Consider the following 23,184-nt stretch of genomic DNA (forward strand, 5'->3'; position numbering starts at 1 on the left):
TTTAACAACACTGAAAAAACGTTTAAGGAAATGAGGAAACTAATTGTTGAAGCTTTGAAAGTAGAATTCTTTCTCATTCAATGATTTGCAAATCATAGTATTCCGTTTATATTTACATCTAACACAATTTCAAAACTCATATGGAAACGGGGTTTGTACATTAATGTATAAGTACATATATATATATATATATATATATATATATATATATATATATATATATATATATATATATGTATGTATGTATGTATGTATGTATGTATGTATGTATATATATATATATATGTGTATATATATATATATATATATATATATATATATATATATATATATATATATATATATATATATATACAGTTGTGATCAAAATTATTCAACCCCCACACAATTTTGGTGTTTTAGCAAGTTGGATATTTATTCCGTATTTTGTTTATAGTCATATCAAATAAAGATGTGTCAAATAGACAAATGCAACTTAAATTGTAACACTGTATTTAACAAAATCCCAAAAAAGGACATTTTTCTTAATATCTCATTGACAAAATTATTCAACCCCCTAGTTACATGCATCTTTAGTACTTAGTAGAACACCCTTTGGCAGTAATTACATCCTTCAAACGTGATACATAACCGGACACAAGCTTCTTGAAACGATCTACAGGTATTTTAGCCCATTCCTCTTGGGCAAAGACCTCCAGTTCATTCATATTCTTGGGCTTGCTTGCAGGGGCGGTTCTAGGCATGCTTATATGAGGGGGCAGTCAGAAATGTGAAGGGAGCATCATGTGTACACATCATGCTCCAGCACTTTTTCTGTGCTTATAGTAACGATGCTTTCTTCATTGAAATGGGTCTTTACCTATGTGTCCAACCCCAACCTGGAGTAGTGGATTGCACTTTGTCAGGCCTCTACCTTCAGACCTGTCCAACTTGGGTGTCCCACCTGAAGGCACGCAAACCCCCTGACCACAATAAGGTGGCAATCCCTCAGGGGGGGAAACATTAACAGCGCTGCCATATTTTCGACAGGGGAAACAGAAGCAGGCGTCTCGCACCACAGAATACTCTAGCCATGGTTGTGTGCGGTACCAGGCAGGATTGAATGATCTTAATGTTTTACCAAATGCACGCTTTGGGTAGCCAGCCAATAAAGCTGCTTTGGGGGAGCGCTTGTTGGGGGGACGGAGGGAGCTGGTGCAGGAGAAACAGTGCTTGCTGGTGCTAAATGTGCAGTATTGCTAGCTGCTGTCCCTGATGTACTAGCAGTAGTGTCATTGCTACTACTACATGCAGGAGCAGGACTAAACTTTTGAAATGCTCTGAAAAATGGATGCATTACAGAGCATTAACTTTCTCTTTGTGAGCTAATGGAAGCTGGAGAAGAAAATAAGTAAGCTTCAACAACAGAAAAAACCTGCTGTGATTACATGAAGAAAAACAACAACAATACAGGACTACAGGGCGGTATGGCTCGGTTGGTAGAGCGGCCGTGCCAGCAACTTGAGGGTTGCAGGTTCAATCCCTGCTTCTGCCATCCTAGTCACTGCCGTTGTGTCCTTGGGCAAGACACTTTACCCACCTGCTCCCAGTGCCACCCACACTGGTTTAAATGTAAAAATTAGATATTGGGTTTCACTATGTAAAGCGCTTTGAGTCACTAGAGAAAAAGCGCTATATAAATACAATTTCACTTCACTTCACTACAGCCTGGGGCGGGGCTTTATGTAGGAGTCTGTCCGACAGAAGTCACTTGTCTTCAGTTTGTCACATGCAGTGGACGTGGGCACTCATCTGGGCACAAAATTCATTCACTCCAATGTATGTGTGTTGCCCACTAGCTTGTAAATTGATGAAAACGGCAGTGTTTTTGTTTTTAGGTGTCTTGGTCATATCAAATGAAACTTATAATTTGTTTATTACAAAATATAGATTGAAACATTAAAGGTTGACTATGTAGAATTACAAGAAAAACAACAGAAAAAGAATTCCTGCAGTCGATTGCCAGACCGTTGCTAAGTAAAACGGGCCGTTGCTAGGGACTCCGCTCTGGACAGAGGACAGCAGAGGAGGACTGCTAAGCAGGGTATATACCTTATGCTTCATTTTTACCCTCATTAACAGCATCATAAATGACTTTTAGCTTGTTACAGGGACAGTGGAGGCTCTCTGCCTTCCAAACCACTGCTGCTCAGAGCCTCCGCTGTCACTGCTCTCGTCAAGTTGTAAAAAAAAATAAAAAAAATAAAAAGGAACTCCGTAGCACCGAAAGTCCGCGACGATAAACGTGTTTATGACGGATAAGACTACACAAATACACCCGTCCTAACAAGTATATGATAAATGTAGACAACTTTTCCTTTTCTTTTACTTTCATACTGCAACAGTGATTGGATGTTTACTGAGGGCGGAGGGGTGTGTGCGGGTGTGTGTCTGCTGCGCAGCCTGTGGAATGTTGAATACACGCACAGCGGAGGGAGGGATGAGAGGGAAGCCGACACTAATATATCGTGGGTGTCCCTTTTTCGGCGGATTTTTCCGCTAGTGCAGATAATTTTGTCAACTTGTAATGTAGTAATTTTGTGAGTTTATTTAAATTTGATTTCTCAAATTTTGATTTGAGGGGGCAAGACATTTATTTAAGGGGGCTCTGCCCCCTCTTGCCCCTGCGTAGAGCCGGCCATGCTTGCGTGCTGCAACTGCCTTCTTCAAGTCCTACCACAGGTATTCTATAGGATTTAGGTCTGGCGACTGTGAAGGCCACTCCAGAGTCTTCCAGCCCTTCTTCTGCAACCACTCTGATGTTGATTTGGAGGTATGCTTGGGATCGTTGTCCTGTTGGAAGGTCCAACGTCTCCCAAGCCTCAGCTTCGTCACTGACTTCATGACATTTGCAGCTAATATATCCTGCTAGGAAACAGAATTCATAATGCCTTGAACGCGCTGGAGATTCCCGGTACCTGAGGCAGAGAAACAGCCCCAGAGCATGATTGACCCCCCACCATGCTTAACAGTAGGAAAGGTGTTATTTTCTTTGTTAGCTTCATTTTTTCTCCTCCAGACATAAAGTTGATTCATAGGCCCAAAGAGTTCCAGTTTTGTCTCATCACTCCATAGAACAGTTTCCCAAAACCTTTGGGGTTTGTCTAGATGATTTTTGGCATACTGGAGTCTGTTTTTCTTGTTCCTGGTAGTCAGAAGTGGGGTGCGCCTTGGAGTTCTGGCATGGAGACCTTCATCTCGTAATGCGCGCCTTATTGTCTGGGACAAAACCTGCGTTCCCCCCTCTGCAATGTCCTGTTGTAGTTCCTCAGCTGTTACCCGGGGATTTTTCACCACTGTATGCTTCAAACACCGGACAGCAGTTGCACACAGCATCCTCTTTCTACCACGCCCAGGTAGTGTTTCCACTGTGCCTTTAGCTTTAAACTTGCGAATTATGCTCCCAACTGTGTCTCTTGGAATGTGTAATGTCTTTGCTATTTTATTATATCCATATCCTTTCTTATGAAGAGAAATTACCTCCTCTCTTGACTTCTTTGACCACTCCCTGGACTTCACCATGTTGCAAATACACCATCGACCATCTACAAGAAGCTGAGCGCCACAGTCTTAGCTCGGTTGGTAGAGTGGCCGTGCCAGCAACTTGAGGGTTGCAGGTTCGAATCCCACTTCTGCCATCCTAGTCACTGCCGTTTTGTCCTTGGGCAAGACACTTTACCCACCTGCTCCCAGTGCCACCCACACTGGTTAAAATGTAACTTAGATATTGGGTTTCACTATGTAAAGCGCTTTGAGTCACTAGAGAAAAGCGCTATATAAATATAATTCACGTCACTTCAATCAGTTTATTTGTTGCTCGTTATGGTTTTAATCACATCTACAGATGTTTTCAACACCTGATTGAAAAGACCTTATTCAAATTCTGTTCTTAAGAGGTATGATCTTCAAGGGGTTGAATAATATTGTCAATGAGATATCGAGAGAAATGACACTGTTTGGTATGTCACAAAATATAATGTTGTAATTCAAGTTGCATTTGTCTATTTAATGCATCTTTATTTGATATGACTATAAACAAAATACGGAATAAATGTCCAACTTGCTAAAACACCAAAATTGTGTGGGGGTTAAATAATTTTGATCACAACTGTATATACAAATAACTTTATTTACAATGTCATGATTCATTTGCCGGGTCATGTTATGTTTAGTTTGTTATATCCTTAAGATATTGTCATTTTCTGTTTTCAGTACCCTATTGAGTTTTAGTTTATTTTGTTAAGGGTGCTGATTCTCTTCACCTGCCTCTGTTTAGTGTCGGGACGCTCACCTGCTACTGATCAGTAATCAAAGAGCTATCAATATACCGCATTTTTTAGATAATAAGTCGCTCCAGAGTATAAGGCGCACCGGCCGGATATGCATAATAAAGAAGGAAAAAAACATATATACTGGAGTATAAGTATAAGTCGCATTTTTTGGGGAAATTTATTTGATAAAATCCAACACCAAGAATAGACATTTGAAAGGCAATTTAAAATAAATAAAGAATAGTAAACAAGAGGCTGATTAAGTGTACGTTATATGAGGCATAAATAACCAACTGAGAAGGTGCCTGGTATGTTAACGTAACATATTATGGTAAGAGTCATTCAAATAACTATAACATATAGAAAATGCTATACGTTTACCAAACAATCTGTCACTCCTAACTGATGAATCCCATGAAATCTTCTTCCTCGATGTCGCTTCTAAACAACTCTGCCAACTCCAAAGGTATGCGCCACTTCCTCTTGTCGTTTTCTGCTGCATATTTCACTACGTCCAGCTTGTAATCTGCAGAACATGATTTCCTTTTCGGTGCCAATTTTCATCAGCCCTTCTCAGTTTTATAAGTTACCGCCAACGTTGAAATGATCCATTTTAATAGCTACGGAAGTAGCAAATAGAATATTGCGGTTAGCATCCCATGACCTACAATGCACTTCTGCCATGACCCTCCCCTGCCGAGATCTTATTGGTTGACGTGTATGGGACGATTGCTGACGTGTGTGTGACGATTGTTGACATTTTCTTCGTCTTTTCTGCGAATGAGATAAATATTATTTAATATTTTACAGTAATACAGTGTTAATAATTTCACACATAAGTCACTCGGGAGTATATGTCGCACCCTGGCCAAACTATGAAAAAAAACTGCGATTTATAATCCGAAAAATACGGTAGACCTCCCTCATTATTTGTCCAGTCTGACAGTCTTGTTTCACTACATGTGTCACTTTGTTTGGCTTCACGCTACTCTCTAGTTTTTGTATTTTTAACTCTATGCTATAAACTTTCTTTATGACTTTGCTAAGCTGAAGCTAACATCGAGCATCTTGTATGTTCCCAGCGGTATGCTGCTTTGATTATATATCCTGTGGTAAGAATTATTAAAAGCGCGTCGTCCTCCCACTTCTGCACCTTGGGGAAACCATGCGAGCGAGACCCAACATATAAAGCCTTTTAAAAACGACAGTTGAAAAACAAAGGGCTGTACACTATGCATGTTATATAGCTATACTTTTTTTTTTTTTAATAAATAATAAATTTTTACAAATAGGTTTCTAAAAGATCTCCCTGCAACCAGAAGGAGCTTTTCAAACCTGTAACCTGTTTGGAAAAAGTTTAATTAAAATTATTGCACCAAAAAATACATTGTAAAAATCAGTTTGAATTAAGAGTCAAGTTGAATCAAGAATAAATTCTGAATCGAATCATTACCTCAGGAATCGAATAGAATTGTTAAAAAAAAACAGTATCAATAATAAAAAAAAATTATAAAATATATATATATATATATATATATATATATATATATATATATATATATATATATATATATATATGTGTGTATGTATGTATGTATGTATATGAATGTATGTAAGGAATATAAATTGGGAACAAAATAAAATATATCTATATATATAGGAATTAGCGGTAGAAAATGGATATATACATATTCATATATATATGAATATATATATATATGCATATATATATATATATGCACCCCCTCTCCAAGGCCCAGGCTAAGACCGATTTTTTTTAATTTCATTTTAATCTTCTATCCCCCCCCCCCCCCCACCCCCCCTTGTTTACCTGTATCTCATCTTTTTTTGTAAGGGGCGCTGGAAGCCGGCAGACCCGTCAGCGATCCTGTTCTGTCTCCCTGTAATGTTTGTCTGATCTTGAATGGGATTGTGCTGAAAATTGTAATTTTCCTGAAGGAACTCTCCTGACGGAATGAATAAAGTACTATCTAATCTAATCTAATCTAATCTAATATATAATTTTTTTTTCAATCGAGTCTTGAAAATGATGAATTGATTTAGAATTGGAAAAAATTAAATCACAATTTGGATGTGAATTTATTTTTTGAGCACCCATAAAGCCCAGTATAGTCTTGTTTTCACTTTGTGTAGTATATACAATAATTTGATAAAGAACCTTCAGTAAATTTGATTATTATTAAATGTAATTATTATTACTTATTGCAGCAATAAAACCTGAATTGAAATGGAATCATTAAAATGGTGCATCAAGAAATAAATAGAAATGTGATTACTGCCAGACTGACCTTGATGTGTCGGTTCATGGCAGTGGACTGCGCGGCCCTGACCAGCCCCTCCAACTCCGCACCGCTGAAGTTCTTGGTTTCAGCTGCCAGCTCTGGTATGTTGACATCGCCAGCCAGCAGGTTGAAGTTTCGCATTTTGTTGGTGTGAATAGTGAGGATCTGCACGCGACCTTTCTCATCAGGGAGACCTGGGCAGAAGACGATGATGCTGACGTATGACTTGAGACCTTACCTGAGATCGGTAGGTTGTGAGTTCAAACCCCCGGCCGAGTCATACAAAAGACTATGAAAATGTCACCCATTTCCTCCCTGTTTGCACTCAGCCTCAAGGGTTGGAATTGGGGGTTAAATAACCAAAATGATTTCCGGGCGTGGCCACCGCTGCTGCCCACTGCTCCCCTCACTTCCCAGGGGGTAATCAAGGGGACAAATTTCACCACACCTAGTGTGTGTGTGACAACCATTGGTACTTTAACTTAACTTAACTTAACTTAACGACAGAAGTGACTGGTAAGCCTGGGAGCGCCCATGGGTTAAATCACAGCTGACACCTGCCGCACACCGAAGCTACGTGATTAGCTACCATCACCCGCGGAAAAGATGAAGCCGGCAAAGCTAAACGTTAATTTCTGAGGTTTTGACATTATTAAAAGTGAAAATGCGAGTGAGCTTTTCTGAGAAACTCCATTTTCCAAACTGAGATCAAAAAATGTCCACTGTAGAGGACACTGCTTCTCAGTAAGTAAAAGTTGAGAGGGACAGTGGATGTTCCAACACGATTTATTTGTAGTACTAAATATGATTAGAACATTTTAGGATGATGTTTGTGTTCAACTACACTAAGCGTGTTTATCCTCAACATTCCTGCCACTTCATTTTACACACTATGACATTTTGGACATATATCACAATAATATTGTATTGTGGTCTTAATGCTGGGATGATATCGTACCCTGAGATTTTAATACCGTGACATCCCTAGTGTGCTTTACAAAAGGTGGGTTATGCTAATTAGCATGCATTCAGCAAACACATAGTTAGTTTAAGCCTGCACTCTCTTTTCCATCTCCAATTTTGACTTTGGTCTCTTAAATTTTCTTTTATTTTAATTTCCATCTTTAATATTACTTGGGTTTATATTTTAAAGGGTTTTAATCCAACAAAACCCTCCAAATGACAATAGTTTTTGCAATTATAAAGAGTGCATACAACTAAATTGACTTGAGTTGTTTGAACGAATGTCGAGAATATTCAGTGGTACAGATGCACTCAAGATTCTTTTCAAATGCAATGTTCAATTTTATCGCAGATATCGAGCTATTACGAAAATAAAAAAACACAGATTATGAGCTCAATATAAAAGGTCGTGCAACACTCACCAATTTCCATCTTGACTTCAAACCTGCCTGGTCTCATGAGGGCATCATCAATCAGGTCTGGTCTGTTGGTCATTCCTAGTAAGAAGCGAACAAGTCGTGTTAGTAAAGAACAGAAAAAGCACAAAATTATGATAAGATTGCTGACTTTTGCATACTGATGTGGTAGGGCTGGACAATTAATAACATTTTAGTTTTGATTTTCATTATGGCTTCTCACCATTCTGAAAATACAATTAAAAAAAAGATTAAAGGGCTGCGTATTGTGCGTGCAAAAACCGATGAGACGCGATTGACTAAAAAGCACGTCTAGTATAGGTTTGGGAAGTCACTATGGTTGCTTTTTTTTATTTGACACAGCGCTTGTATGCCTAACCAATAATCACTAAACTCGACAAAAAATTAAGGCATTATTTCAGGGAATTTGACATAAATGGAAGCGAAATGTTGTCAATGTGAGGAGAAAAAACATTCGTTCGATAAAATACTGTGTCCGGTAGTGCTCATTCATCCCCGACATACTCCATCCCTAAGTGATAAACAATGTGAATGTCGAGACGATCATTTGAAAACTAAACTACGAAGCTAAAGCTAAAAAGGACAATCCATATACTCACAACACAGGTTTTCTACTTTGACTTGTTGTGAATGACATCATCTATGAAACATAAACTTACAAACAGTGGTCACAACTTTTTTTTTTTAACAGCTTCAAGTGAGCTTCTTTTCTTGTCGAGTTAAAAAAAAACAGCACAGCACACTTTCCCCCCCCTTTCACAATAATAGCGCGGTGCGCCAGATCCGGTCTGACTGACATGTATAATGTACTTTAAGTACTTATTGATAGATTTACAAAATTATTATTCTTTGACCTAAAATATGGGTCAAAATTGTCAAAAGATGTATTGCACAATTGTAATTTGATTTCACTCTATGGTGGTAAAATAAGTGTAAAAAGTAAAAATAACGGATTAAAAACTATTTAAATAGAAAAACTGAATTGTATGTGTATTTATTTTGCCACTGTTATTTAAACGTATGTATTGTTATTATTATGTTATTATTATTATTATTTTACTTGTTGTGATTTATTTGTTAGTAATTTACATCCATTTTTTTTTTTAATATGTTTAAAGTTGCGATTTAGTGGTACAATAAATACTCATGTTTTCAAATTAATGAATGGTTATTTAGAATTACATTGATTATGTCTTGTCTTAGGACTTATATTGGTCATAAGAGTCTAACACAGGGGTGCGGCACCTTTTTGGCCGAGAGAGCCATGAAAGCCAAATATTAAAAAATGTATTTCTGTGAGAGCCATATAATATTTTTGGACACTGAATACTATTAAATGCGTGCATTTTTAAGGAAGACCAACATTTTTAGAGAATAATAAGTCTCTTATTCTTTTTAATAACGTTATTATTGGAGCAGTACATCTCGAATGGTAGAGTGGCCGTGCCAGCAACTTGAGGGTTCCAGGTTCAATCCCCGCATCCGCCATCCTAGTCACTGCCGTTGTGTCCTTGGGCAAGACACTTTACCCACCTGCTCCCAGTGCCCCCCACACTGGTTTAAATGTAAATTAGATATTGGGTTTCACAATGTAAAGTGCTTTGAGTCACTAGAGAAAAAGCGCTATATAAATATAATTCACTAACCAATAATAAATATAATACTTCTTACCATTAATGCGACTTCTTGAACAGGTGCGATAGAAAATGGATGATTGGATTAAAATGCATGAGAAAGTCTTATCTTTTGAACGTTATTTTAAACACTGTGATTATCAGCGGAATTATTCATTACTTATCATGTTAAGCAATGCCAGCTAAGATTTATCTGGGAGCCAGATCCAGTCATCAAAAGAGCCACGTCTGGCCCTAGGGCCATAGGTTCCCTACCCCTGGTCTAACAGCTGGTGCCAAAACCCCAAATATTTATACTCCAAAACAAGAGGGTGTGCCTGGGCAAGGATGGTTTCGACCTATTGGAGTGAGAAAAACTACTGGTTTGATGCAAACAAGCAATCCTACTGCCAAAGCTTTGAAATGTTATTTCAGAGGTATTATGTGGCAGAACGATAGCTGTGGATCGACTTCTACCAGTCCAAAATAGTCAGAATCCCCCACGATAGCATTCTATTCAGTTGTAAACAAATAGCATGTACCTCCTGTTATTTGTTGAAGGCTAAATTGCAGAGTCTTTTACAAATGGTTGAAAGTCCAGAGTGTGGCCTTCCGCCCGATTGTAGCAGAGATAGGCACCAGCGCCCCCCGCGATCCCAAAGGGAATAAGCAGTAGAAAATGGATGGATGGATGAAAGGATTTTGTATGTGAGAAAGAGGTAGTGTCCTCTGTTCAGGAATGGTTTTTCAACCTTGATTAGACGGCTTTCCTCACTCCTCTTTCGTACCATCCGTCCTGCCTGTCCAGAATCTGTACTTTTTTTTTTTTTTCAAAGGAGTGCTGCTTCTCCCTGAGGTGCAGATAGACAGCTGAGTCTAGGCCAGAAGAGTTTGTTGCCCGTCTATGCTGTGCCATGCGTCGTCTTAGTGGTTGTTTGCCAGCGAGCAATGTGTTTGTGTTGATCACTCCGTGAGAGAGATAGTGGTTTGCGTTGATGACACCTCCATTTCTTTATGCAGTGTGGTTGCAGTGCTTTGTGATTGCTTGCTAATCTGCTATCAACAAATCAAAGAGTGCTTCCTTAAGCACATTGAAGCCTCTAACCGTTCCCTCAAGCTCGCAGCAATATTTATGAGACTCTGGGGCGCCGTTGTCCTGCATGTAAATGACGGCCATCTTACACGCATATCCTGTGTGCAAATGAAGGCAGCGCAATATGAATGTCAATCTTTTCCCCCTTCATCCTTGCGGCGCCCCTTAGGGAAGTCTGAAGCGGGAAATTGCCCATGTGGACTTTAGCTACTGTGTGTCAACATTTTGCTTATGCACACACGTTTTAATAACAAGAAGAACAAAGAAAGAACACTTGATGAGTTGGTGGATTTAACCCTTTGTGGACATTCGATTTAATTATCTTCAAACTTGAAATACAAGTGACCAAGTTTTTGAAGGGTGTAAAAATATTTTGGATGTATATTTTTTTTAGTTATACTGCTAAATTTTTTTAAACTTAAGTCCTAAAACAATAAAGTAATTCTGACATTGAGGAAGGCATGGCGTGGCACAGTGGGAGAGTGGCCGTGCGCAACCCGCGAGTCCCTGGTTTAATCCCCAACGAGTACCAACCTCGTCACGGCCATTGTGTCCTGAGCAAAACACTTCACCCTTGCTCCTGATGGGTGCTGGTTGGCGCCTTGCATGGCAGCTCCCTCCATCAGTGTGTGAATGTGTGTGTGAATGGGTAAATGTGGAAGTAGTGTCAAAGCGCTTTGAGTACATTGAAGGTAGAAAAGCGCTATACAAGTACAACTCATTTATCATTTATTTATTTATTTTGATCAGATAATGTCACAGGTTAAAATATTTAAAATTGCTTATTTTCCAATTTATACTAATTGACAATTGTGACACAATTGGATCAAAATGCATTCGAAGGGTTAAAAAAAATTACAGGTTTGGTATTGTTTGTTTAGGCTGAAGTTGATTGAGATTTCAGCAAAAATGTTTTTATACCTTTTTGAAAAAAACCTGTTCTGTCAAATAACTGCCAGTGTGTCCTAGACCTGTACCAGAATTAGGCATTTAAACTTTAAATTTAACATTAAAAAAAATGGTGTAACAAAACAGAATTATGACCAAAAATACAACAAGAACTTACTGAAAGACAAAAAAGTCAGTCTTTGTCCCTTGAGGGTTAAACAGGTTAATGACATGTTGAGGCATTTGACAAGATAAACTAAAATAAAAGGACTTGTCATGTACATAATGAAAAGACTGTTTCAGAACTATACATTGTCTTATCGCAAGGGTGTTACTTACCAATGACCAAGATGTTATTAAGTTGCTCCACACCATCAATCTTGGACAGCAGCTGGTTGACCACAGTATCGTGTACGCCTGTGCTGCTAGCCCCTGTGCCTCTCTGCTTGCAAATAGCATCCAGCTCATCAAAGATGATGATGTGAAGTCCGCTGTTGGCTCCCAGCTAGTTTTGGATATTGTCACAATAGTTCAATCCCATCGTTGTACAATCTATTTTTCATATTGAAATAAAAAGCATAGTTACACACCCGCTTCTGCTCCTCCTCTGCATCAGCGAACAACTTGCGGATGTTGGCCTCGGACTCTCCCACGTACTTGTTGAGGATTTCTGGACCGTTGACGATCTTCGGCTCGCGGGCATTAAGCATTTTACCGATCTGCCTGGCCATGAGGGTTTTACCGCATCCTGGGGGTCCGAAAAGAAGGATTCCCTTCACGTGCTTGCAACCTGGACAGAATCAAGGAGCAAAATCAAACCCAAAACCGGTGTACGATGTATGCCAGAGAGATAGAAAGACGGTCATTTCTCACCCATCTGCTCCACGATGTCTGGAGGGAAGACTCGAGAGGCAAAGGCTCTGCGGAAAATGTCAGAAAATTCCTTGTCCAGACCTCCAATTCCCATTTTCTCAAAGTTCCAGTCTGGGTTGATGATTGACTGGCGTGCTTCTTTTGTCTTTGCCTTACCTTAAAGGTAATTTAAAAAAAGGTAAACAAATGAAGCACCTATAAATCTTTAAGAATACAGTGGAACCTCAATTTGCGAACACCTCTATTTGAGAACTTTTTCGATTCACAAACTTTTTGGATGCAGTCTAATGTGCCTCCAAGTGGGAACAATGTCTCTGTGTACGAACACTTCGTTCATTGAATTTATGACCTGCCTGCAGGCAAAAAGCAGAGTGCAGCCTTTTTGGGGAGGCAGAGCACTCCACGTCACTTGCTGCACATTTCAGTACACTACTAGTTACGACTCGGTGCTTTAGTGTGTGTGCCTTTTCTGTGTTTTTTCGCCATTTGACAAGTTTTGTCCATTTTACTAACTTAAGATTGCCAAAAAGACAACAGACCAGCGTGGAAAAGAGAGAATCGCTGTGGACTTTAAAGCAAAAGACTATTTGTGTCATAACTTGGCTTGGACACGGATTGTGTGTGCTCCTTCGACGCAGAGGGATTACAGGACGAGCCAGGCGTGAATTCAGGTACATGATTTATTAAATAAACAAACAAACTACAAAAAGGCAAACCAAGGACGCACTCTGTGGCGGGTAAAAATCTACTTGGCTTCGTGGAGCTGCAACTGGGGGCACTTGGCTTCGTGGAGCTGCCACTGGGGGCACTTGGCTTCGTGGAGCTGCCACTGGGGGCACTTGGCTTCGTGGAGCTGCCACTGGGGGCACTTGGCTTCCTGGAGCTGCCACTGGGAGCACTTGGCTTCGTGGAGCTGCCACTGGGGGCACTTGGCTTCGTGGAGCTGCCACTGGGAGCACTTGGCTTCGTGGAGCTGCCACTGGGGGCACTTGGCTTCCTGGAGCTGCCACTGGGAGCACTTGGCTTCGTGGAGCTGCCACTGGGGGCACTTGGCGGCGTGGACTTAGACTTTGGCGTGGACTTGGACTCGGAGGTTGACGTGGACTTGGACTCGGAGGTTGACGTGGACTTGGACTCGGAGGTTGACGTGGACTTGGACTCGGAGGTTGACGTGGCCTTGGACTCGGAGGTTGACGTGGACTTGGACTCAGAGGTTGACGTGGACTTGGACTCGATCTTGGACTTGGTGCTGGTGGCCTCGCTGGAAGTTGCGGCTTAATCGGCCGACAAACTGGAGGTGGGGGACGTGCTGGTCGTTGTGGCTTGGAACCTCATCCGGCCAGAACCAACCCACAAGCTCCCAGCCCCAGCCCCAGCATCCGCCATTTTCGTCAACAGTTGGCTCCATGCTTCTGCCGCGCCGGGAGGAAGCTCTTCATCGCTCAACTCCTCTTTGTCCTCGTGCGCCCATGGCTGAGCGTCCGCGACGAGCCGCAGGAACATCTCCTGTTTGTCCGCTTCCGTGAGGAATATTTCTTCCACATCATTTGCAAGGAAGCCCTTTTGCTGGGATCCTTCTGTCAGGCTTTGACATGGATTGTTTGTGCTTCCTCGATGCAAGGATGATGTGGTACTAGTCAGGCATGAATGTAAGTACATGATTTATTAAATAAACAAACAAACTACAAAAAGGCAAACCAAGGACGCGCTCTGTGGCGGATAAAAATCTATACTATACTTAAAACAAAACAGCACAATGGCATGACTATATACAAACAAAACAAAACTAGCACAATGGCATAAATACAAAAAAACATACACGGCATGGAACTGTGGACTAGGACGTGAAGGTTTGAACAGCATGGGTAGGGTGCGTGCGAGTGTGAGGATCCCAGGACGATGACAAGAAAAAGAGTGACTTAAATAGTTCTGATCATTAGTGAAAACAGGTGTGAGGCTGAGAACAGGGACGTGACAGTTGAAAACTAATGAGTTGGCATGGTAGCAAACAAAACCAGGAAGTACAAAACGTGACTGAATGTCCTAAATCAAAAACATTACATGACAAAACAAAACATGATGCATAGGTGTGACAATTTGCAAAGAGTACATTAATGTGTTTTTATAAAAAAAATGTATATAACCTTTATTTAACCAAGGAACAAATTCAATTGAGACTGAAAACCTGTTTTCAAAGGAGTCCTAGCCAAGATGGAGCAAAGTTACACAAAAAAATACATTCACATTCCACATTAAAATGACAGGATGGACATCAACTAAAACAAATACAGACAACAAAGCATGCTTCAAATGCTCTCAGTTTAGATTTAAAAGCATACAAGCATAAAAATTGGAAGAACCCAAAAATAAAGCAGAAAGTTTTAATTGTGATGAGGCCAATGAATGGTAAACGTGGACCTGGACTTAAAAAAGTTCAAAAACTTATTTGGGTGTTACTATTTAGTGGTCAATTGTATGGAATATGTACTGTACTGTGCAATCTACTAATAAAAGTTTCAATCAATCAATCAAAACCAGACTTTTTCTGTAAAAGAATTCCAAAGCAGACTTAATTTCCCAGTGAAGTAGGAAGCTCACACACTCTCTCACATCAGCTCCTCTTTGCTGATACTAATGTAAAAACCCCGTTTCCATATGAGTTGGGAAATTGTGTTAGATGTAAATATAAACGGAATACAATGATTTGAAAATCATTTTCAACCATATTCAGTTGAATATGCTACAAAGACAACATATTTGATGTTCAAACTAATAAACTTTTTTTTTTTTGCAAATAATCATTAACTTTAGAATTTGATGCCAGCAACACGTGACAAAGAAGTTGGGAAAGGTGGCCATAAATACTGATAAAGTTGAGGAATGCTCATCAAACACTTATTTGGAACATCCCACAGGTGTGCAGGCTAATTGGGAACAGGTGGGTGCCATGATTGGGTATAAAAACAGCTTCCCAAAAAATGCTCAGTCTTTCACAAGAAAGGATGGGGCGAGATACACCCCTTTGTCCACAACTGCGTGAGCAAATAGTCAAACAGTTTAAGAACAACGTTTATCAAAGTGCAATTGCAAGAAATTCCATAAAGTCCAAAATATCATCAAAAGGTTCAGAGAATCTGGAGAAATCACTCCACGTAAGCGGCATGGCCGGAAACCAACATTGAATGACCGTGACATTCGATCCCTCAGACGGCACTGTATCAAAAACCGACATCAATCTCTAAAGGATATCACCACATGGGCTCAGGAACACTTCAGAAAACCACTGTCACTAAATGCAGTTTGTCGGGGCACCTTTAAGTGCAAGTTAAAGCTCTAGTATGCAAAGCGAAAGTCATTTATCAACAACATCCAGAAACGCCGCCGGCTTCTCTGGGCCCGAAATCATCTAAGATGGACTGATGCAAAGTGGAAAAGTGTTTTGTGGTCTGATGAGTCCACATTTCAAAATGTTTTTAGGAAATTTTTGACATCGTGTCATCCGGACCAAAGGGGAAACTAACCATCCAGACTGTTATCGACACAAAGTTTAAAAGCCAGCATCTGTGATGGTATGGGGGTGCATTAGTGCCCAAGGCATGGGTAACTTACACATCTGTGAAGGCACCATTAATGCTGAAAGGTACATACAGGTTTTGGAACAACATATGCTGCCATCCAAGCGCCGTCTTTTTCATGGACGCCCCTGCTTATTTCAGCAAGACAATACCAAGCCACATTCAGCACGTGTTAAACAGCGGGGCTTTGTAAAAAAAAGAGTGCGGGTACTTTCCTTGCCCGCCTGCAGTCCAGACCTGTCTCCCATCAAAAATGTGTGGCGCATTATGAAGTCTAAAATACGACAGCGGAGACCCCAGACTGTTGAACAACTGAAGCTCTACACAAAACAAGAATGGAAAATAATTCCACTTTCAAAGCTTCTACAATTAGTTTCCTCAGTTCCCAAACATTATTGAGTGTTGTTAAAAGAAAAGGTGATGTAACACAGTGGTGAACATGCCCTTTCCCAACTACTTTGGCACGTGTTGCAGCCATGAAATTCTAAGTTAATTATTGTTTGCAAAAAATAAAGTTTATGAGTTTGAACATCAAATATCTTGTCTTTGTAGTGCATTCAATTGAATATGGGTGGAAAAGGTTTTGCAAATCATTGTATTCTATTTTTATTTACCTCTAACACAATTTCCCAACACATATGAAAACGGGGTTTGTAAGTGGAATTTACTTTTTTAAATGTTTATCATTGTAGCAGTGCAGTTGTTAAAATTAAGGACTTTTGTCATTTCTGATGGTTTGTGAGGGCACCAAAGGGACTTATGTGAGTGTGCGCGTGTTGGCAGAGCAGCACAAACAGGATGTTGATAAAGACAAACTTGATCCATTATGTTTTATTTAATTAATGATAAGCTTTTCTCTACCAATCAGAAGGTGGTGTCAAAATTCATTTCCATTTGTTATGTTTGTTTGATATACAGCACTGTATAACACTTTATAATGGGTCCAAAGTATATAAACTCTCACTAAAATATAGACTTTTGTCAAGGCTGGAATCCGTTATTAATACTTATTTGATTTCTTATGAAGAAATTTGCTTCACTATATTATTTTTTAGATTTACAAAGCCTGTTTAGAACTCAATTTAGTTCTTAAATGGAGGTTCCACTGTTTATGATGCACCAACATCACACCATTGAGATACATGATTATAGTCATACTAGGATTTATTTATGAGAAAAAAAAATCCCACACATTTAACAGGCTCATTTTAGCTTCAAAGACTTTAGTTATTATTTATCAGTATTAGATGTTTGTGTTAGTTCTAATCTTATTCACACAGCGTGGTCTTGCTGCTATCTTCTGGCAGTAAGTAGTATAGCCATTCCAGTGTCCTAATTGTATCATAGTTATATAATTAGAACAGATAAACAGACGTCTTCATTTGAATTACCTGTTTTTTGTTTTTTTTCAAATAAGGAACGTACCAACAAGTGTCAAGGATGAGCTCTCTGCCTTCTCAAAAATCACCTGGCTGTTACCCACAAGGAGCCCGACGTCAATCTGCCAAAGGGAGAAAAAAAGGACACATTAGTCTTGACCAATTGAGGGCTCTTTGACCTCAAAGATGCAAAAAATGCAGCCACAGAGACACTCAAAAATGCACAGTTCAAACTATCTACATGGTGAAAATCGGTGGAGTAAAACCAGATTTATGACAAATAATGTTTACCATGATTTTGTCATTGCGTCTTTACAATATTTTTCATCTGTGCTCTTTTGGCGCAGAAAGGCAGATGATTTCAAAGTGAAAATAAGCAGGCAATAAAACGTGACACCATCTTCCGTTTGGTAGAGAAAAGCTTATCATTAATAAATAAAACATGAACTGTCATTTGGTGGCAGAAGGAAAAGGGGAAAAGTAAACCAACAGTGACATCAAGTGGACACATGAAGTACAGTATCAATAGTTTCAGCTTGTCACTCTATTCTCTACTGCAGTGGTTCTCAAATGGGGGTATGCGTACCCCTGGGGGTACTTGAAGGTATGCCAAGGGATACGTAAGATTTTTTAAAAATATTGTAAAAATAGCAACAATTAAAAAATCCTTTATAAATATATTTATTGAATAATACTTCAACAAAATATGAATGTAGGTTCATAAACTGTGAAAAGAAATGCAACAATTCAGTGTTTACAGCTAGATTTTTTTGTGGACATGTTCTTATAAATATTGATGTTAAAGATTTCTTTTTTTGTGAAGAAATGTTTAGAATTAAGTTCATGAATCCCGATGGATCTCTATTACAATCCCCAAAGAGGGCACTTTAAGTTGATGATTACTTCTATGTGTAGAAATCTTTATTTATAATTGAATCACTTGTTTATTTTTCAACAAGTTTTTAGTTATTTTTATATCTTTTTTTCAAAATAGTTCAAGAAACACCACTACAAATGAGCAATATTTTGCACTGTTATACAATATAATAAATCAGAAACTGATGACATAGTGCTGTATTTTACTTCTTTATCTCTTTTTTTTTCAACCAAAAATGCTTTGCTCTGATTAGGGGGTACTTAAATTAAAAAAATGTTCACAGGGGGGTACATCACTGAAAAAAGGTTGAGAACCACTGCTCTACGGAACATTGGGAGCGAGGATGGGCGATGTGGTCTAAAATCTGTATTGTGTAATATATTGCATCCTTTTTTGATGATTATATATTTCATGATATATTATTTGCCATATAAATGATAATAGGCTTCACGGTGGCAAAGGGGTTAGTGCGTCTGCCTCAAAATACAGAGGTCCTGAGTAGTCCTGGGTTGAATCCCGGGCTCGTGATCTTCCTGTGTGGAGTTTGCATGTTCTCCCCGTGAATGCGTGGGTTCCCTCCGGGTACTCTGGCTTCCTCCCACTTCCAAAGACATGCACCTGGGGATAGGTTGATTGGCAACACTAAATTGGCCCTAGTGTGTGAATGTGAGTGTAAATGTTGTCCGTCTATCTGTGTTGGCCCTGCGATGAGGTGGCGACTTGTCCGGGGTGTACCCCGCCTTCTGCCCGATTGTAGCTGAGATAGGCACCAGCGCCCCCCGCAACCCCAAAGGGAATAAGCGGTAGAAAATGGATGGATAAATGATAATAGAACCATTTGAAACAGGTTACAAAGGCTTCTAATTTGGTTGCTGACAAATGCGGTAATATATTCCGCCGTCTTTTCCAGTTGTATCATTTTCTTAAAACTATTATAAATCTACTTGCATAATTTTTTGTTAGTAGATGCTTATTTTACATGGTTCTATCTACACTTATGTTAAAATTTAATAAGCACTTCCCAGCAGGCACAAGACATCGAAACAACGTTGAGAAGATGTTCAATTTGGTCCTGACGTTGAGCAACTCAAACATAACAATGAAATGACATACTTTTTGACGACGTTTATTCAAAGTTGTGTTCTGACATAGGGCTGGGCGATATATCGATATATACGATATATCGCGGGTTTGTCTCTGTGATATAGAAAATGACTATATCGTAATATTCGAGTATACGTTCACACGCAGTTGCTTTCAGCTGCGGGCATTACACTTCAGGCTATTCTCACTCTTTCCTGTCTCTCCTCACAGACAAGCAGGCGCACATTCTTACATACGTAACATACTGTAACGTCATACGTCACATACGTATACGCCCTCGCCCAACAGAGAGGTAGCAGACTGGGCTACGTTAGCTGCTAACGTAGCCATACGAGTGGGAAAACGAGAGAAAGAAGGTGCGAATCTGGTAACAAATGAAGGAAGACTTAATTCCCAATAAAAACAGAAGGGGGTCCATCGTCTGGCGGTGGTTCGGCTTCAAGTGGGAATATGTCGAACAGACAACCGTAATTTGTCAAGAGCGGGGCAAAAGCGTTGCTATAAAAAATAGCATTACTGCTAATATGTAGCATCATTTAAAAAGTCACTCGCTAGAGAATGAAAAGAATTTCATAACGTTCGTCGTAACCTACCACACAGTGAAGGACGAATAATATTTGATTTCCTATTATGCAGCTCATTTTTATTTGACACTTAAAATGTCTCTGACAATCTTGCACTTTATGTTTTGGAAATGACTTGAATGTTTGTGCCTTTGCTTAATAACTTTAACAAATACACTTTTTGTCAATTGAATTAGTTGTGATTTCCCACTCTCCATAAAAGTTTAAAAGTAGCATATATGAATGCAGTATGAAGAAGAATGTTTTAATGTATACACATATAATCATCATACTGCTGTGATTATATGCATCAAGTGTTCAATAGAATCAGAGGAAAAATATCGTAATATATATCGTATATCGGGATATGGCCTAAAAATATTGCGATATTAAAAAAAGGCCATATCGCCCAGCCCTATTCTGACATGTATTTGATCATTGAATGTTGGTCATTTCCCAAGTAATATTCTACAACACAAATACAACATTGAAACAACATGCTTTATGACTACATGTATTCAAAGTTAGGTTGTGACGTTAATTTGATCATTTAAATTTGGTTATTTCCCAACCAAAAACGCGCATCCAACGTTGGACGTCTCATTTTCCAAATACAACTATTTGTATTTGTTCTAATACAGTACAATTTTCCACCACTTGTGGCAGTAATGACAATCTCAAACAAACTGAGGAAGTCTGGACCAAAAGGCAGGGTCAGTTTTAAGCGCAAAAATTAAGACTAAAGTGGTGAAGCTGCATTTTGATTTACACAAAGAAACATTTTCATTATTCATTTTGATTATTCATTTTAGCACAACATAATTGTATTTACATTTATTTTTCATCTGTCCATTCTTTTGCAGTATATTAGGTTAGTACTTTATTTTTTTTATCAGCATGACCTACGCCTCAGTTTTGTGTCAAATAAATAATAAATTGTGTGATTGACACATGCTTTCATATCATTTCACAAGGTTGTAAACCATTAACAGGTTAGATAAAATATTTGAATACGATTAAAATCCAGAGTAAGATTACAAATTCAGTATCAATGTTTGAGTGGGCCCTGGGCCACTTGGTAGTGGAAGAGTTAAAAGACAAAGTTGAAGTACCAATGATTGTCACACACAATAGGTGTGGTGAGATTATCCTTTGCATTTGACCAATCCCCCTTACCCCTTGGGAGGTGAGGGGAGCCGTGAGCAGCAGCAGTGGCCGCGCCCGGGAATAATTTTTTGGTGATTTAACCCCCAATTTCAACCCTTGATGCTGAGTGCCAAGCAGGGCGGTAATGGGTCCTATTTTTGTAGTCTTCAGTATGACTCAGCTGGGGTTTCAACTCACGACCAACTGATCTCAAGGCGCGCACTCTAACCACTCAGGAAAGTCGTGCCCCAAGGTCTAAAAGGTTAAGAAGCACTGGTCTATAGCGGGCAACCTTAATTTGCGGCGCACTGATTTTTACTTATCTACTCGTCTTTGCCAGTTACATATTTCACCAGGAAGGCCAAGTGTTCCCCAACAGGAAACTTTAATGACAGAAGTGGGTTTTTACTCAGTATGACTCTTGCTAGCTAAAAGCCGACCTACACCGTATTTCTTTACACAATGGCAAACCTTAACTCAATGTGTACCGTGTAGTAGGGCTGGGCGATATATCGATATACTCGATACATCGCGGGTCTGTCTCTGTGCGATATAGAAAATGACTATATCGTGATATTCGAGTATTCGTTCTCACGCAGTTGCTTTTAGCTGCTGGCATTACACTACAGGCTCTTCCCACTCTTTCTTGTCTTTACTTCTCACAGACAGCAAGCGCACCTTCTTACCTACTTCTTAACCTACTCAGTGGCCTAGGTTAGAGTATCCGCCCTGAGATCGGTAGGTTGTGAGTTTAAACCCCGGCCGAGTCATACCAAAGACTATAAAAATGGGACCCATTACCTCCCTGTTAGGCACTCAGCATTAAGGGTTGGAATTGGGGGTTAAATCACCAAAAAATGATTCCCGGGTGCGGCACTGCCCACTGCTCCCCTCACCTCCCAGGGGGTGATCAAGGGTGATGGGTCAAATGCAGAGAATAATTTCGCCACATCTAGTATGTGTGTGACAATCATTGGTACTTTACATACGTCACATAGATATACACCCTCGCGGAGCAGAGAGGTAGCGGCATGGTTAATGTTAGCTGTGGTGCGAGTGGTAATACGAGAGAAAGAAGGTGCAAATCTGGTAAAAAATGAAGGAAGAATTAATTCCAGAGAAAAACAGCAGGGGGTTTATCGTCTGGCAGTTGTTTGGCTTCAAGTGGGAATATGTCGAACAGACAACCGTACTTTGTCAAGTATACGGCAAAAGCGTCACTACAAAAAGTAGCATTACTGCTTATGTGTAGCATCATTTGAAAAGTCACCTGCTCGAGAATGAAAAGTGCTTACTCCGCATGTCAACATCTCCGTTCGGTGCCATACCAACAAAATGCAGGGGCAACAATTTCAAAATCAACACCGTAGGAAACAAATAGTTAACAACATTAGGAGAAAACATCCGCAATAACCCTACACATAGCGATTTGATTTCCTATTATGCAGCACATTTTTATTTGACAGTTATAAAAATATTTTGTGTGACATCATGCACAAAAGTGCACTTTATTTGTTTTTAAACTATTGTAGTGGCGTTCTGTACAAAAAGTGCCCTTTAATTTAGTGTTGTTTTGATATTAACACTGATACGATGGTATATACGGCGGATACTGCCCTCCAAAATAGTTTCTCTCGTTTTGAGGAAATAACATTGGAGGAATTGTTACAACGTGTAAATGGAATAAAAAAAACAACACGTTTACTTGACCCTCTTCCTGGGAAACTGATCAAGGAGCTCTTTGTATTATTAGGTCCATCAGTGCTAAATATTATAAACTTATCACTTTCCTCAGGCACTGTTCCCCTAGCATTCAAAAAAGCGGTTATTCATCCTCTTCTTAAAAGACCAAACCTCCATCCTGACCTCATGGTAAACTACCGACCGGTGTCTCACCTTCCCTTTATTTCAAAAATCCTCGAAAAAATTGTTGCGGAGCAGTTAAATGAACACTTAGCGTCTAACAATCTATGTGAAACCTTTCAATCCGGTTTCAGGGCAAATCACTCCACGGAGACAGCCCTCGCAAAAATGACTAATGATCTATTGCTAACGATGGA

At 39.5% G+C, this 23,184-nt stretch overlaps 1 protein-coding gene across 3 annotated transcripts in view; it reads right to left on the reverse strand.

Moving 5' to 3' along the window:
* The window catches only part of LOC133541071 (vesicle-fusing ATPase), a 104,700-nt gene that overhangs the window by 15,617 nt on the left and 65,899 nt on the right, over positions 1–23,184 (reverse strand). For all 3 annotated transcript variants that reach the window (XM_061884156.1, XM_061884154.1, XM_061884155.1), the window contains 6 exons: positions 17,481–17,556; positions 12,481–12,636; positions 12,198–12,397; positions 11,947–12,112; positions 7,999–8,073; positions 6,620–6,807 (listed from right to left, as the gene is read on the reverse strand). In XM_061884156.1, coding sequence (XP_061740140.1) covers positions 6,620–6,807; positions 7,999–8,073; positions 11,947–12,112; positions 12,198–12,397; positions 12,481–12,636; positions 17,481–17,556 — 861 coding nt within the window. The remainder of the gene's footprint in view (positions 1–6,619; positions 6,808–7,998; positions 8,074–11,946; positions 12,113–12,197; positions 12,398–12,480; positions 12,637–17,480; positions 17,557–23,184) is intronic.

The sequence above is a fragment of the Nerophis ophidion genome, linkage group LG23 (assembly GCF_033978795.1).
Source record: "Nerophis ophidion isolate RoL-2023_Sa linkage group LG23, RoL_Noph_v1.0, whole genome shotgun sequence".
NCBI lineage: Eukaryota > Metazoa > Chordata > Actinopteri > Syngnathiformes > Syngnathidae > Nerophis > Nerophis ophidion.